General features: G+C 37.2%; 1 protein-coding gene and 2 pseudogenes across 1 annotated transcript; 1 reads left to right on the top strand and 2 right to left on the bottom strand.

The window, feature by feature from the left end:
- Window positions 1–1,377: 1,377 nt before the first annotated feature.
- Window positions 1,378–5,385, bottom strand: LOC149048196 (uncharacterized). Its single transcript, XM_089199427.1, has 5 exons — window positions 5,365–5,385; window positions 4,965–5,105; window positions 3,952–4,033; window positions 2,052–3,271; window positions 1,378–1,614 (listed from the first exon to the last, which is right to left on the bottom strand). The coding sequence occupies exons 1-5, from the start codon at window positions 5,383–5,385 to the stop codon at window positions 1,420–1,422; spliced, it is 1,659 nt and encodes a 552-aa protein (XP_089055553.1). The 3' UTR covers window positions 1,378–1,419.
- A 481-nt stretch (window positions 5,386–5,866) lies between these two features.
- Window positions 5,867–12,442, top strand: LOC149048195 (uncharacterized; annotated as a pseudogene).
- A 3,581-nt stretch (window positions 12,443–16,023) lies between these two features.
- LOC149048194 (uncharacterized) lies at window positions 16,024–16,870 on the bottom strand (annotated as a pseudogene).
- Between the last annotated feature and the right edge of the window lie 1,330 nt (window positions 16,871–18,200).

Here is an 18,200-nt window from a genome sequence, read left to right as displayed (position 1 = left end):
TGTCTTGCAACGCATGGAGGAGGAAAACAATTACTATATCCTGTTGACCTTTTGAGAAAAAAATTTTTATTATCCATTTCTTGAACTATAGCTTCTGCCACATATATGCCTAGGCTTGACTCCTCTCTAATAAGGCAATCATTTAAAGAGGTTGCTTGTCTTAGAACGGCTTTTAGGCCTAGACATATTTCTTATTATGTAGAGCTACTAATAGCTAGGAGATTTGTTTTTTTACCGGCTTCAAAGTGCTAAATGATACAACTTCAAGGTAAACTTTGAGCCTTTTTAAAAATTTACATTTTTTTGCACACGACTTCATCTCACTGAAACCTGTGGTTTTGATATTTAAAAGAGAATAATCCCCAACAACTTTCAGTAAAATCTACACTACAAAATTACAGCATAAAGTGAAAAAGCAAATGACCCCTGGACTTTTTTCAAACGCTATGGCTCAGCACCATTTACTATTAAAACCCACTTTAAAAAAATAGTGCATTTATTTCAAATGCCCACATCAAGCAGAATATACTGTAGTTTCTTTTGGATCTCATAATGTTTTTATCACCTGCGCTATAATTTTATGTAGAGTTATGACCGTGAAATTTAATATGAGTTTCAACGTTATCAACAATTTTTAGCTAAAGAATGCTAGAATATTACCGAGAAACTACATTTACCTTGCGCTAACAGCTTAAATCTACAATCTTACTATAGTTGTTCTCATTGAAAAATGATCTCTTCTATACTTGATCTCGTCTCAGGCCTTGCTTGGAGACAATTCTGGATGAAAAGTCACAACCTACGGAGTAAAGGGATGTTCATTTAGGTGTCATAATGATTCTAGTGCATTATCAGCACTAATTCACACGTTCGACTTAAGGATTACGCCTTTGATATCTAGGCAAAGAATGACTGCACATAACACACAGATTGAGAGAAAAAAGACTTGGACAAATATGTATCGGAAGTTATAATTAGGACTGAAGGGAAAGCCTAGTGATAACATAAGGATCGACATCTACCCTTTGAAAAGGTGCGAAACAAGCTTTTTCCCCCTAATAAGCAGTTCTTGCCAAAAGACAATCAAATGGTGCACCTAGCATATTTAGCGTTTTTCTCCCCCGTGAACCGTAAATAACCCATATATAAACTCGATTCCGTTAGGAACTTGAGTGCTATAATTATTATAACTTGAAGAAAAACACCAAAAACATAAGAAAACCAAAAAGGGAAAAAATCGTGTAAATGTAACATGCCCCAGGAAGAGAATGATGGGTTTGATTGACTGATTTCAATTTCTCTCAATGACATGGAAACGTACTGCAACGTGTGTGATTTTTCTAGCTGTTTGAGAAAGCCTTTAGTGTCAAGACTTACATTGCCCTCTTTAAAAATATGACAAGACTCCCGTAGCACTTCCTACAACTGCTCAAGTTTGCCAATGATTTCTGTCATATCTGGTCTATCATGTGGGTTCGTTTGCAAACATTGGCGCACGAGCTCTTGCAGCGCTCGGTTTGATATCTCATCGACTTGTTTATCACGCCTGTCAGGTTCTGGATTTTCTCGAATGCACATTTCACACAGAAGAACACCAAAGCAGTAGACATCAATCTAGAAATTGTTCAACAACATGACTAGGTAAAAATAAGTTCAATTCAAGTCGAGTATAGCGAGCTACCTAATATAAGATAATTTTCTAGCACCATTGACTGTAAGCAGAACAGAAAAAAATTTTGTTTCATCCGTATATGTTCTCTCTCCTTTTGAATAGATAGACTTGTCACAAAAAAAAGACAGAATATGCTTAAAGTAAACAATTCAATATAATAGAATGCAGTTACCATAAACTACCGGATCAACCCTCATTGTTTTTCATACCTAAGAAAACCCTGCTTTTATATATCTAGGCTCTAATACTGTTCACTATAATTTGGTCACTGCTGGCAAAAAAATACCGCATGCTTATTAATTAAATGGACCATTTAACTGATGCTGCTTTTCTGGCCAAAATAGAGTGTACATTGCCTACAAACCACTAGTAATGATACCTTCGTTGTTTGGGTCGTTGTACGCCCCTCAGGTGCACTGTACACGAAAGCTCCAGGATTTTGAGTCATGACTTCTTCCAAAAATTTGGCAGTGCCATAATCGGAAACCTTTCCTCTCCATTGAGCCTCTTGAATGCCTGTCTCCCGTCCGGCCTTTCTCCATAACAACACATTAGCACTGCTGATGTCGCGATGAATCATTGGTACAGGTCGTTTTCGGTGAAGGTAGTTCAGTGCCCGAGCCACATCCAGCGAAATTATGGAGACTTCTTTAATGGAAAGAGGTCTTTTCATCAAAAGTCGCCGTAGACTTGTTTCCATTAGCTCTGTCACCAGAAGAGGAAACTCCCCGTCGATAGTTGCTCCAATAAATTGCAGCAAACATGGGTGGCGGCATTTTGAAGCCATGTCAATTTCACGCTGAAACATTTTAAGTCTATAGGGTGATACCATCTCTTCGTGGATTTGTTTCACGGCTACAGCACAACCACAGTATCTGCCCTCATAAACCGTTCCCCAACCTCCAGTCCCAAGGCGCTTATCGGTCACTTGAACTTCACTACGGCTGATAATCCAATCATAGGAACTCTTCTCTCTTTGCGCAAGTTGTTGTTCCATCTCTCTCAATCGCCGGTTTTGGGCTTCAACTTGGTCTCTTAGTTGTGTTTCAACACTTGCTTTTTGACGACACGTCTCTCTTACTTTCTTGTATTGTTTCTCTCGCTTTCCCTCTAAGATGGAAACTTTATTCGTTAACCACCGAATTTCACTCCGCAGTGTCAATATATATTCTTCTTTTTGCAGCATCTGGTTTTGAAAATTTTCCACTTCCCTCGAGAATTTGGCCTCTTTCCTTTCCTTTTCTTGCAGATAGATAATCCAATCATAGGAACTCTCCTCTCTTTGCGCAAGTTCTCGTTCCATCTCTCTCAATCGCTGGTTTTGGGCTTTAACTTGGTATCTTAGTTGTGTTTCAACACTTGCTTTTTGACGACACGTCTCTCTTATTTTCTGGTATTGTTTCTCTCGCTCTCTCTCTAAGATGGAAACTTCATTCGTTAACCGCTGAATTTCTCTCCGCAGTGTCAATATATATTCTTCTTTTTGCAGCATCTGGTTTTGAAAATTTTCCTTTTCCCTCGAGAAGTCGGCCTCTTTCCTTTCCTTTTCTTGCAGTTGTTCCTGGAGATGTGTCAAATTCTGAAAGAGGTCTCCGGCTCCTTGTGAAAGGTACAAAGATCCAAATTAAGAAAATTAATGGGATTTGAATCAAGATCGAGACCCGAATATGTATGTTTTGAATTGAAAAATACAACATGAAAATTTGGAAATTTTATGGAATAGCTTTTTAGGCTTGTCCGGTTTTGCTTGTGTATTTGTATGTTTCAGTCATATATTTCAACTTTCCAAACGGCTAAAGGAGAACTCATCCGAAAGTGGTGCAGGTCAGCAGTAACTGGATACTTTGAAATGTGATGAAATTAAGCCCAGCTGTTATCCTTCGTCACTCATTGTTGGAGTAAGTAAACTGAGCGGCACTTGTAGCAACATCCAATTGGATATTTATCTGCGTGTACCTAGACTGCTCTTAAACAGAGCACCTACATGAAAGTGGTTAGAAGCTTCCGTTATACGCGTGCCCTTAGGTCACGTAAAGGATTATGGTTGATTAGATTGATAAGATGGACAAAAAACAACAATGATAAAGATTATGATGGTGATGATAAGCACTCTGCAACTAATGACAATCCTGCACAAAAGCGAGCTAATATCGAAGAGGTGCGCGCCCGAAAAAAGACACAGGCGACGAGAAAATCGATAGGTCATTTACGTAGTAAAAAATTAACCTGGCTAACTATCAAGTAACGTACATGGGACACTTTGGCTCAGTAGTACATACCATACAATGATCCTGCCGCCCCTGTCAGGATATTAGTCGCAGCTCCCACATATTTGCTTAAGATTCTAATGATATCCTCGGCCTGAAGAGCAAAAACGTTATGCAATATATCAAAAGCTCGCAACTCATCGAGACATGCACTTGCGAGTCTTTAAGTTGTAATCTGTAAATTATCTATAAATCTATAAATGAAGGGTGTTTGTCTGAAGAAAAAAATTTTACCTCTAAGACAAGGGGTAAAACTGCACACAAAAAATTGGCTAGTAACGTCATTTTCAAAAGTGGCCGATACGCTTGTAATAGTTTACCTTTGTAATCATCCTCAGTCATAAAAGAGAAATGTGTAACTAAGAACGTACGAACCTTTCATTCTCAAATGTTTATGCGTTTGTTGAAATAGATCTGTCTGATTTGGATATCACATGGAATACCTTTCCTCCGGTAGAACTTTGGCAAAGGAAAATAACTTTTGGGGGCTCAGACGTAATGACATAAAAAAAAATTATCTTTATACTTCTGAAATTACAGTGTTCGTAGGTATTCTGGTCGGTCCACACTCTTTTTTCTTAAAGTGTAAAACCTTCACCGCTACGGTGAAAAGGACATATTTTGCGATTTTACCGCAACCTGAGTACCAAACAGATTGATACTAGTTATCGTAGAGACAGAAGTGCACCAAGGGACGTCTTGGGGATCAAATCAAACTTATTTCCAAGTGGTTGCCTGTCAAACATGGCTCCATTCTAAGACTATATAAGCTACCCCTCTGCAATCCTTGAAACAAATCCATTGCTTTGACAACCTGAGCTTTCTCTACCTTAGCACTATATAACTGGGCAATCTTTATTGGTTCCGATGAAAGAACCCCCATGAGTTCCAAAGCCTGGTCTTGCATGTTGTTTTTCCTTATAGAAGACAAGATTCCTAATCGAAACTCTTCCATAAATAAACAGGCTGTGTGAATTCCTAATAATTCAGCTTAAGCATCACAAGGCCTCTTTGGTTTCACTTACTTCTTCGGACTTAAAAGCATAAAGCTTATACTGGTCTTCAGAGGGGTTAGGTTCACTGCACACTTTGCCAAATACTGTTTTGTCATCTGGATCTTGAATAATGAATGATATTTTCCACTTGGGAGGTATAAGCATTCCGGCCTACAAAAATATAGCCAGAGAAAAACTTGAAACACATCTAGAAGATGATTTCTAAGATGTCCCGGAGGACACCTCTTCAGAGAACTTAACTATGATTTTCTGAGCATTGTGTGAGATAATTCAAACTAGCAAGTTTGCAGCACAAATTCTGACAAAATAGATAGATAAAAATTGACATTGGATTTGAGAATTGGTTTAAATTGTGTGGATAAAATTTATACAATATTATGATAAAAAATTCTAAACTCTGTTCTCTTACTCCAATTCCCTGTTCCTCCATCCAGACTTCAGTCTTGCTAATACATAGCTTACAATATGTCTTCCAGTATTTTGACCAAAAGCTTCCTATCTGTGCCTACAAGATGAATTTCAATTTACAGCAACATTTAGCAATCTCAGATTGATTTATGCACGAAAAGTTTGCAGCCCTTGCCAAATTTATATTCGTGCATGTGATAAATGAACCACGTGTTCTGCTCCCAAACATAAATGTTACAGGTACATAAACCCACGTATGTGTGAGCTCCTAATGTTTACATTAACATATCAAATTTGATTGTTTTTGCAAAGTTCAAAATAAAGGTGTGTTGTGGTGTCAGTGCTACCTTAATTCTGTGACAATATGAAGTCTCACACACACTGAACATAATTAATATTAGTATAATCATCCCGGTGATTATAGAGATGTACACCTTCTGATTGGTAGAAGATTGCATCATATATTGTTTGAGGTGATTATAGCAGGAGCACTAAATCTCAAAATGGCTGCCTCAGGTTTTGTCAGTGTTACAGATCTAGATCGAGGAAGTGATGAACATGATAAGGAAAATTCAATTCCAAATAGCACAAACGATGCTGGTAAGTTTGGAGTAACAGTTTTCAAAAGAAAGACATGAAGTTTTTGCTGATTGAATTTCATGAACTTATCAAATCCTAGTGGAAACTGGCTCTATCTTAATATGAGTAATCAAAACAGTTGAAACAGAACGGGTTCAATGTCAAAACAAACATTTACAACAGATTTCAAAAGCACCTACAAGCAATTATACTAAAACAATTATTTGCCTTATGCTCAGTGAATATTATACAACAATACTCACTTCGCCTTCCACGAATAATTATTGAATATTAACAAAACAGCAACATGTGAAGGGAGCTTAAAGGTAACTTTGAACGAGGTGAACCTTGATATGCTGTTTGCAATTAAATATTAAAAAATTGGAGTTACATTTTTTTCTTAAAAGCTGCAGGTGCATAAATGTAAAATTAGGCATGTCTCTTGCAAGCTGTGTTGTACCTGTCGTATCATCATTAATTAATGTGAGAAAATTGATGGGCAATTATGGGATTAGGAGTAAAAAAGTGTTGAAGCATGACCCATCAAAGAATCAATTATGAAACCATTTTAAGCAATTTAGTTTGTATAACATGTTAATGTCTTGTTACAGCTGTGGGATACAACATGTCAAGTGTGTATTACCTTTATTTCCCTGAATTCCGTATAAAGCTCAGCATGCATAAGTTCACCAGTGATGTCTTTACTCCCTAGTAACTTTGAGAATAATATATGTAATTTATTCCCATCTGACATAATTCTTTTTGGAGGAATCTTGATCAGATTATAATTATAAGAGATCTATTATTACCTTCATAAAAATGTGGCAAGGTTTTACACTATCTAAGAAAAAACTAACATTTGTTCTATCATAAAATCAAGTAGTCTGTGAACTAAGTGTACCTTAGTGCAGCAGGTTTAGCTTGGTGTAGTTTGGTGCAGTAAGTGTAGCAGGTGTAGTTCAGTTTAGTAGGTCTAAAGGGGGGTAAGTTTCTAAAGAAACTGTGGTGCTGCATCATTGGGAGAGTATAACAAGGTAATTTGGTATTATCAACTGAGTTGATAACATAAATTGGCCACTGTTACGAGTTTCAAAGCTGACATTTGGAGCATTAGCCCTGCGTCAGAGTGAATGGAGGAATTATGGGTTGTGTGTGTCTTTATGTGCAGAAAAAGAAAATGGTAACGAGAAAGACAAGAATAAAGTAGCTGGACGAAAAGTATGCGTTCATAATCTTTTGTTCTAAAGTTTTGCGGCTTTCTGAACTGCCAAGATATATGGAGAGGCGGATATTACTTGATCAGAACATTAGTAAAATGAAACAAATAGTCATGAAACAGCGCAATAGCAACGGAGGAGGGAAAATGCCAGAAAAATATACTGGGGGAGGAGGGGGGGGGCAGGATTTACTGAGGTATGATACAATAGACATTTCTCTGGCCAAAACTTGCTGTCTGAGCAATAATAGGTTTAACTGAACAACCTGACCAGCAATAGCTGGAAATTATTTGAGCCTTGCACAAGATTTTGAGTTCATGGAAAGGGTGCTATATAAATTCTTGTATTAGTATTGTTATGATTTGAAAGCTTTGCCTCTGTGCTACTTTTATGAGGTGACTCAGTGATTATTAATGTATATTATTAGAAACCCTTGTACAATTTCAGTATACTTTTTCTGTACTTTCCAGAAACGAAGTAAATTTGAAGTGTACTTAATTTAGACTTCAACAAAAAAAGTATAAATGAAGTATATTAAGCAAATTGTGGTAAATGTACTTTATTTGTTCTTGAATTGGAAAAGTATACTTCAAGTATACTTTTCTAAACCTTGGAATTTGCAAAAAGGCTGCCATAGAAAATAAAGTATACTTTAAGAATATATTTAAAACTTAATTACAGACAATCTGGCCTGCAAGTCTGCAATCTTGAAATATCCACCTAGATCCTTTAAAACTGAAACACTTAAAGCACTAAATTTAATATATGTTAAAAAAAACTATTCCAAAAAAAGATTTGAAATCAGTAGAACACAATTGTCGAGAAGCAACAGGAACTGTATTTCTTGCAAAATGTCACTATTTTAGGTTTTTTTTTAATATTAACTGGTGTAATAAGTTATGAAACAAAAACTTAAGAAATGGGATGCAAGCACGCTGAATTTTAGTACTCCACCCCTGGATTTCCCATATTACAATATAGGAAGTAACCATTATACAGCAGGTGATCACAAATCAAGTGGTTTACACCCGATCTAGTAAAAACAATTAAATTATATAAATATGCACATCTTTCTTGATGGATTTCTAGATAAAACTTCTGAAAAACCAGACATAAAGAACAGTTAACAATAATACTTATTTTTTCCAAACCAGTGATATAACTTTGGTGTAAAGTATATAGGGTATAATTCTCAGACAGTAATTCAAAGAGTTGTTGCAACTAAACACATGTTTATTAAAAAAAATTATTTTGATTTGTTTTCTATTTACACAGAGTGTACCACACTTGCAAACAAGGAAGGAAACGAACCCTTATACATGTAATTTCTGACTGTGGTTAACAATATTCATGACTACTTAAAACAGTATGTCATAAATAATCCTTCTCGTATCTGTTAGGTAGTTTACAGACAAACATACACTGGCCACTTTTACGGTCCACTAAGATGCATTAAGCTTTGATGCTTGTGACAGGGAATATTACATTACCGTAACTCTCTCTCTTAACAGGATTAATATGGCCTGGTTTACAATTGGTGAAATTGTCTGAAGATAATGTGATATCAGCAGCTGGTTGTAGACAACAGTCAGCAACTCCATAATAATAGCTTGGATGTTTGCAGTCGGATGGATCCGGACAAAATAAAGCGTTTTGACACGGCACAAATACTTTAATATACAGCTCCGTTCTGAGGTCGTCCGAGGGCAAAGCTGTGGACGTCGGAAAGTTCTGCGGCCAATGCCGCAAGGTTGTTCGAGGTATCTTTAGTCCCGGTTGAGAAAGATACTGGTTGTAAAGTCCACGCAAGTTTCTATGGTGGCCCAGAAGGGTCACGCGTGCAAATTAAAATTATGACCGCGAACAAAAATATTGCTGCAAATGAAAATATAGAACAGCACATCAAAATATTAATTAAAATTATGACTGCAAACGAAAATATAGAACCGAAAATTAAATATTACTGCAAATCCAAAAAAAGAAAAGAAATGCTACTGCAATTTTAATTAGTTAATTGCTGCAAATTTAAAACGAGAAGTCGTGCGTGCGCATAATACCGACAAGGAACTGGTGCGAGCCATGTGCCTTAGTCGGTCTGAGCGGGCTGCTGTTTCCGCCATATATTTGATAAATAGATTCCAAGTTGCCGTGCGTCTGTTCAGTAATAGATCACAGATGACGTCAAAGTGTGGTAAGAACAAAAAAGTGGCACACGAGGCGTAGCCGAGTGTGTCACTAACGTTCTTACCACATTTTGACGTCCTCTGTGATCTACTACTGAACAGACGCACGGCAACTTGGAATCTATTTGTTTTATATAATAAAGAATTCAAATATAAGAAAAAAAGTTTTGATGATGACGTCATCTATACGTCTGTCCTTCAATATATCATAAGTGAGAACCAATCAGAATGCATGCATAACTAAGCTTGTTATATAAATAACCATGTTCTGCTCTTTCTGTGGCGAAACGTACGTGGCTGGTGCAGCATTTTGTCATAAATGTGGAAAGAAGATTAGTGCAAGTGAAAAAAATAGTTCTCCGGGTCCAAGTGCTATACAGCGGACGTCGGCTACGGCTCCTGAACAGCTTTTGTCCTTCGCAGCTTTTCGATCGCGGAAAGAAGAAGAGCGTGACAAAATATTTTAAGCCGAGTGTAAAGAAGTTCAAAACAGGCTCGGAAAAGCCAGAGAAAGAAGTTGAGATCAACGTTGGAGTTTTGGCGATGAAGGACGGTAATCTCTCTGTTAAACGTGGCGTGACACTTCCTTTAAGTGTATCACCGAAAATTAATTCGGAGAATTTATTGAGGAAGGCTGTCGACAAGCATAACCGCTTCAACAACAAATTGATTTCGTCGACCCACCCATCGTCGTACAGACTTTTTTACCAAGACAAAACAGAATGGGAAACCTGTCAACTTGACGGTTGCTTTGAATGCAGGCGACTTCAAGACATGTGGGAAAGTCATGAGGATGTCAATTTTGCAAGGTGGACCAGCACTCAACTTTTTGGCACCAGAAATAGCATCCTATCTAGTTGGGGAACCACTTACCCCATTATTAACCCAAGACCCCCTACTTAGGACAGCTGTTGAAAGAGTAAGTTAAAATAATCTATGATCTGAAACATTTTTTAAGCCCAATGGTAAGGTAAGGTAAGATTTATTAGTTTTCCACTAAATGGGTTTTAAAAACTAATTATAATCAATGTTAAATACATTAAAATTAAGGATCTAAAATTCTAATAGATGTTAAAATATATCGTATTGCTAATTAAAAACTACTAAGAAATTCCTTTAAATGTCTCTTGAAGATTGGCAAATTATCACATTCTCTTATTTCACATGGAAGAGAATTCCAGAAACTCATTGCGCGGTATAAAAAAGTGCGTTGCCCAGAAGCTGACTTATAAGCTGGGGTATTCAAGTTATTCTTATATCCAGTATTACGGTCATGAACGCAAGCACGTGTCTTAAATCTATGACAAAGGTAGCTAGGTGCTAACCCCTTAACACATTTAAATGCTAAAACTCCAAGTGTGTATTTAAGAAAACTGGTTACGGGGAGCCACCTTAGCTCTCTTAATACCGGTGTTATATGGTCAAATTTCCGCTTTCCAGTAATGATTCTACAAGCAAAATTCTGAACTTTCTGCAGCTTCGAGATATTTTTCTTTGAAGTGTTAGACCACACCGGAGAACAGAAGTATAACTTACTAAACACTAAAGCATTTACAACCCGTTCTAATGTCCTAGCATCAAACAGATGCTTCACCCTATTAATCTGACATAAGCTACCTATGCACGAGGACACTGTCTGGGTGACATGTTCATCATAGCTTAGAGTACTGTCCACCTGCAGGCCAAGGTCCCTAGAAAATAATAACCCATAAAAAAGCATACCACCTTTATGTCAAAATGTGTTTTCACTTCACATGCCAATTATGTCATCATTATCGACTACATGTGTTAGGTCAACCTTACTCTAAATCCACAGTGTTAAGCAACAACAACAACAACAACAACAACAACAAGAACAGTTAGTATTTTAACTTGTTTTTCATTTGGCAAATGCAATTACAGATGAGATAGTGACAGCAGCTCTTACATCCGACGACATGCTTGACGTGTTAGAATCAATAGGTTATTCAGGCATTCCCCAAAAGGAGACTCTGTGTGGAATACAACCCATTATCCAGTACAAACATGTCAAAGCAGACTATCTTATAATTTTGATACTGGTGGTTATACTTAATATATGTGCAGTGTTACTTGCCTCACATTGCTTAAGAAATGTTTATGTGTAAGTGACTATCGTAATAAATAGTTTTATCAAAGTTCGTTCCCCTCTTCTGCCCACAGGGGAATCCAGGTACATAATACCTGTTGCCTTTCTTTCCCTATAGGTCAATTTGTATTAAAGATCAGTTATCCCAATATCTTCCCTAGCTGGTGCAAATTGAAAGTGGATTGGATGAATGCGGTATTATCTGTCATTTGAGACGAAATACAGAAATCTGGAAACCTGTTCTTGCAGATGGGAATTATTTTTCTATTACTGCAGATGAATTTCTAGATCAGATGATAGTAAACTTCAGTGAGTTGCAGATTCGCAAAGATGCAGAGATAAACACTTTCAAGTTCTTCAGTAATGTTATGGCATCCATTGATGCTGGAGGTATCTTTGTTAGCTATTTTATACCGGTAGTATTATGGGATGAAAAGTAACACATCTTCATTAAATAGGCCTAAATCTCATGTACATTATATGAATTGTGCTTGGAACCATTGTTTGAATTGATTTAGAGTTAAAACGCATCACATTTCTGGTTTTTGCCTAGTAAAAAGGGTTTGGAACCCTTGTTTTTCAGGTGTGTGGATGAAAAGAAATTAAGTACACAAATGCTAGATAGTTAAAAAAAAATGGGGCTAATGGAGGTAGGAGGAAAGGATCACAAGATCAAAAGCCACTTTCCCTTTCCATCTCAACCCCATAATTCCCTTTTATGATACACTGAGTTTCTTGTTCTTGTTTTGTGCATGCATTGCTGAGCAGCCACCCTTTTCCATTACAGGCATTGAAGGTGTCAGCTTAATGGACCTTGTCAAATGAATGACTGGATCCTCTCAAATTCCACCTCTAGGGTTTCCTAAGAAGTTCATGGTTGAATTTGTTCATGGTTGTTTCCAGGGTTGTTGTTGTCGACCAACAGCATCAACCTGTGATATTACTATAAAGCTACCTGTACATATTCCAAGATTGATTCAGCATTGTCCCTGACATCATTATAATATGTTCAGTTACAGCTCAGTCACAGATTTATTGTTACTTAGGGAAGAAAAAACTTGTTAGTGACATAAAAAAAAAATTCAGAAAAGTAACAATGTCACTGTTGGCAATAGCCGATGTGTTTGTGTTTTTACTACAACAGATTGTTGTTGTAATGTGAAAAATACAAACAATTTTAGTTAATATTGACAATTTTGACATTCATCTTAACAGCATTTCTTTAGATTGTCCTTTTTGCAAAAAACTTGTTAGTTAAAAAAATAACCTTTAAAGAGACGTTGTGGGAGAGCAACCGACTTTGTTCATTTAGGCCTAGTGGTTGATGAATTGATGAATGCTCCATAGAGAAAACTGTAAAGCCTTCATTTCATATTTTACATAGAGATATCAAATTTTGAAAAAGGTTAAAAGCCTCTTCAATCGAGGAAGGAAGCTCGTAATCGGTGCTTCCAAGTACTTAAACTCATTCTAATGCCCTGGTAGTCAGCCATTGTAGGATAACTTCGTTTTCATACCCAAGGTCAAAGTAGTTATGTATTATCTCTCGTTCGTCCTCCATCTTGTCGGTTCTCGTAGGCAAGGACCTACCATTTACACCAGCTCTTTATCGGTATTATGCGCACGCACGACGTTTTCTTTTTAATTTGCAGCAATCAACTGCTAAAATTGCAGTTAAACTTTCAATACTTAGTTTTAACTGCTAGCTCTATTTTTTGTGTGCAATGATATATTTTTTGAATTTGCAGTAATATTTTAATTTGTGGTTCTATATTTTCATTTGCATTAATATTTTTGTTTGCAGTCATAATTTTTATTTGCATGCGTGACCCTTCTGGGCCACCGTAAGGTTCTCTTCTTTAGCTTTTTTGCCAAAGAAGGCCCCTCACTATAGTACGCCATTTTTTGGTCACGCTCCGCTGACATCCAGTACAGTAGGCTTATGTACGGGATCTTATAATTTTCCTTACTTGGTCATATACAGGACACACAGAGTTTAGTTTTGGCGGGCGAAACAAACTTTGGTTGGTTACCATTTACAATGAAATTCGGCAATATCCCGTTCCATTCGGGATTAGTGTGTTCCATTTAATTGAAGTTTTATTCGTTTTCAGACCCCTCTCTGTTGCTCTATCGTATCGTAAAATATCTCCCGCGAAAATTCAAAATAGCGGCTCAGATGTTGATGCTGCAGAGTTTAGAATTTTCAGTAGAAGAAGAAAGTGTGCCGATGATAGTGAAATAAATATCCTCTCAACAGTTGCCACTTTCATGAGGGGTAACCTGATCAGAAATCAAGGTTATTATGAATGTTCTTCGCCGGCATATTCGATCGATGAATTTAAAAGTAATTTCAGAATGACACGGGTCACCATGGAAGCTCTATGCAGAGAAGTGCAAGCCACAGGAAGGATCCCACAACAACAGGCTTTTGGACGGACTCCAATTCCCCTTCGTAAACATGTGTTGGCGTTCCTATGGTTTATGGCGAACTCAGAGGTGATCCGTTCAGTGTCTGACAGGTTTGACATAACTCTGAGTAGTTTAAACAGGATCATTCACCGCTTGTGCGGAGCCCTAGTCGATTTGAGACACCAATGCATCAAGTGGCCAAAAAGTAAGTTGTATTTTATGTTATTTTTAAAATGTGTGTGAAGAAGTTTCAGCCTAGAAATTGTTTAAAGAATTTTTATATAGTTTCTTACAATAAAAAGCCAGCAGGTTTTTTTGTTTTGTTCTTGCTGGCTTCATTTTACACGACCAAAATATTCGTTGACATTTTTAGCTTCCTTTATTCGTTAAAAATCTGCATGTTGCCATCTCATTTCCTGAATAGGAGACAGCTAGCAAGCTTCACACAGGCTCTTTGTATTCCTCTGCCTCAAATTTATAATTGTGCAACACAATTATCTGATGTGTTCAACAGGAAATGAATGAAATAATAAGAAATTTTGAAGCACAAGGACATTCTGGATTTCCAAGAATCATTGGGATGATTGATGGAACTCACATAAGAATCAAAGCTCCAGTAAGGCAACCAGATGCTTATGTAAACAGAAAGAAATTCCATTCCATTGTTGTCCAAGTGAGAATCATATTTTTCTTGGTTAAATTAAAAAGAGATATTGTTTGGGCTATTGCAATTTAAACTGCACTAAAATACTGGATGTTACAGTAGTCAGGGGACATAAATGAAACTCACATTTTCATTTAACAAAACAAGTTATTAATTAAGATATATTTACTTGATGTGCAACAGACTGTGTGTGATGACAACATGGTTTTCAGAGACATTTTAGTGGGTTGGCCAGGCTCAGTTCATGACTCAAGGGTCCTCAGAAATTCTTCCCTGTTTGTCACTGATGCAGCCAAGTTCCCTGGGGACACACATCTTCTTGGTGATGGTGGATACCCACTGAAAAGGTTTACATGTAGTCTCTTATAGAGTATTTCATTGCTCGTTTTGTTGTATTTTGTTACATATTTCAATATGGCTTGTTACAGCCAGCCAGCATTTGTGCGGCACCAAGATATTAACAGAAACTTGCATCAACAACTAGCATTTAAAATTATTTTGTTTGCTTTTCCTCCAATGATATATTTCTACGAAATAAAGCTACCAACAAGATATTGCAAGGAGCATCGAATACCTTAAGTAATAAACTGTTAGAATTGGTTTCAAGTGTGTTTTTTTTTCAGTTGGCTGATTACCCCATTCAGAAATAATGGACACCTGAATGCAAGGCAGAGGCAGTTCAACACTAAACTCTCTGCTATAAGGTCAGTGGTGGAGTGATCAATTAGTCTCTTGAAAGGAAGATTGCTTCGCCTTATAATGTCTGCATGTGTTCTGCACAACTTTTTTCTTCTCAATGATGACTTCAATGACAGGTACTTCTTAGACCATCATGATGGTGATGATGGAGATGACAACGGTGGGCCAGTTGTAGCACACCTGAATGGTGGTGCACTAGCTGCTCAGGCTAAGCATGTGCAACTAATGAATATTATCTGTTGAATCTCACTCCAATTTGTCACCGATAGGCACCATACTAGATTAATTGTTTTTGTCCAGAAATGAATCTATGTTAGAGGTTAAAAGCAAGAGAGTAAATTAAAACTGAGACAGTACATAAAAAAAACCAAAACAAATATAAATTTAATTCAGCTTCTCTTGCTTCAAACATGAAAATGCCACTATCATGTAAATACCAGTACTTCCAACATTCACAAACATTTTCTAAATTAGAAAAATACAACATTCTCTCCTCTAAAATAATAAAAAATGCCCAAAAACATGGCACTTCTCACAAACAACAAGTGATAAACATATTTGATATTTCACATTGGTGGTGCTAAGGGTGAGCAACCACAGAATATATCACTGAAAGACAAATATGAAATACAGAACGCAAAAGTGGGCAAGCTTTGATTTTCTAATATGAACCATCAGCCAGTAGACCTGAAATGCATCCATCTGAAACCACACCAATAACACACTGAACAAAACTCGATTTCTTGACAAACATATCCCGTGTTTTCGCCTTCAAAGTGTCAATAACTAGCTTCTTTCTTCACCTGTTGTCCATATATTCAAAGAAACGATTCTAAAGAAAGAAATTTTTTCTTCTTTCATCTCTTTTAAAACCTTGAGCTTTTCTTCTTCCATTTTTTCTCGCCTTTCACTATAGGATTTTAAGAATTGTAGCATTTCTGCTGCAGAAGATCGACTCTTTGGCTTCTTACGGCATCTTCCCTTTTTACTTGCTTTGTTCCTGTTTTCGGATGAATCGCTGCAGGTTTCTTCCGCTAAGGACTCTGATGATGATCCGTCATTTGAAAGCTTTCGGCTTCCCCCATCTACTGAATTCTGGCCCTTTGACTGCATGCTACTCTCCAGCGTACAGACGGGACTCACAGTAGGGTCCTTTGCAAGATAACCGGAGAGTTCATCAAAGAACTTCCAAGTCTTCGTGTCATTCCCACTCTAGTTATTGTGATCCTTTATTTCCTTTTGTTTTGATGTTATCTTTCCCCTTTTTCTCATGCACTGTTCTTCAGTGACCACACGACCAGATATCTTGGTGAACTGTTCGGCTATTTTCTCGAACACATCCTTCTTCGTCGCTTTCCCGCCAAACATGTGCTTGTTATCTGCGTATGTTGTTATGAGAAGTCTTACATCTGTATCTTCCCATCGCTCCAAAATTTTCAACGACCCTGCATCACCGTGGTTGGTTACACTTGCCAAGGGCACAGTTGAAACGGAAGAAATGGTAGCTGAAAACAAAGAGTTTCAAAAATTCTTGCAAATTTATACAGACACCTTAAGCTTGGAGAGCGATGCGATATAATTTTTAAGCCAGATACACTTGCTCTTAAAGAGCTCCGGGTAAGCTACAAATTCCACCTACCATTCATATATGAGCCACAATCATGGTGGAGTAAATTTTGTAAATTCGAAGCTAGATGAAAGGCTCTTGGGAGCAAACTCGCGAATGCAGTAGATAGGCTTCCAGCCATGGAAGTGTATGTTTTGTTGGCAAGGAACACATACAGGTAGAGGTGCTGGAACGAACGGCTAAAAAGTGTGTTAAAAGGATCTGTTTTTAGAGTATTTGAGTTACTTTGCGTATTCCTATTCGCAGGACGCCCATGATAAGAAGCTGTTGAATGTTGCGGATTCGTTCGTTCTACTCTTGTTTGCTATGTTTGATTCTTGTGTTGTACAAGTGTTACCTTTCCGGGAAGGGGACTAACTGCATGCTCGTCGAAAATTTTGAAATTTATTCCTGAACGGTACCAATGTAGGCGTGGGTCACGCATTCTTTCTACCCCTAAGAGAAAAATCTGGGTTAAAAATGATTTTTTTTCCATGTTTCTTCGCGTGCAACCCTAAACGAAACCTTGAACGCTGAAAATGTTGGCGCTTTTTCCTGAAATCCCTAAACGGGACCAAAATCTGAAATCTACACCCCTAAGCGAGAGGACGGGTATCCCTGTTTGTTTCATATAGGAGTTTTACCCCCGGGATTGATTTTTCTTCTAAGAAAGTCATTGTTTTGGAAGAAACGAGGAGAATGAGGTGTTTCAAGTGTGCATAGGGCGTTACCCATCCACAGATTTTTGCCGCACTGTTTATCAGTTCTTCATTTTTCGAGTGGCTGTAGAATCCGTGTTCTTCGGTGCCGACCGATTTTCGAGTCTCCTCGATCAACTGTAATTGCGTAGGGAAATGAAATTCAATTTTTATTTTCGTTTTCCTTTACGCTGTAAAAAGTCAAATTCGGACTTTCAATTTTCTCCTCAAGGAAGGAACCTAAATTCAAATTCACTTCATGTTCTCCGCTTTTCTGTTTTCTATAGCTCTAAAAAAAACGGATCAACTCTCAGAATATTAACATTCTTTTTCGTTTTTCGCTTTCGTGTGGAATTGGGAAACGCATTACAAGTCGTTTTTCGTTTTCGGTTTGTGGCATTGAAACTGACAATCGATAATTTAGCGAGAATATCAGAGAAAATTTCGTGAAATTGAATATGAAGTTTTTTGTCCTCGTTTGTTAGACATTTGATAATTTCTGCAGAAAATTGATGATCAAGTTATTATTAATAGCAATAAACAGAAAGTTCCTATAAACACAACATCCAGTTACAGTTTATTAATTTCAAACTTTATATGTTGTTAACCCCACTGATCAAACACTTTCATCAAGAACCTATAAAAACGTTGAATGGACAATAGCATCTTCGG

This window comes from Pocillopora damicornis, chromosome 3, assembly GCF_964200805.1.
Source record: "Pocillopora damicornis chromosome 3, jaPocDami1.2, whole genome shotgun sequence".
Classification (NCBI taxonomy): domain Eukaryota; kingdom Metazoa; phylum Cnidaria; class Anthozoa; order Scleractinia; family Pocilloporidae; genus Pocillopora; species Pocillopora damicornis.
This window is presented reverse-complemented; position numbering and strand designations above follow the sequence as displayed.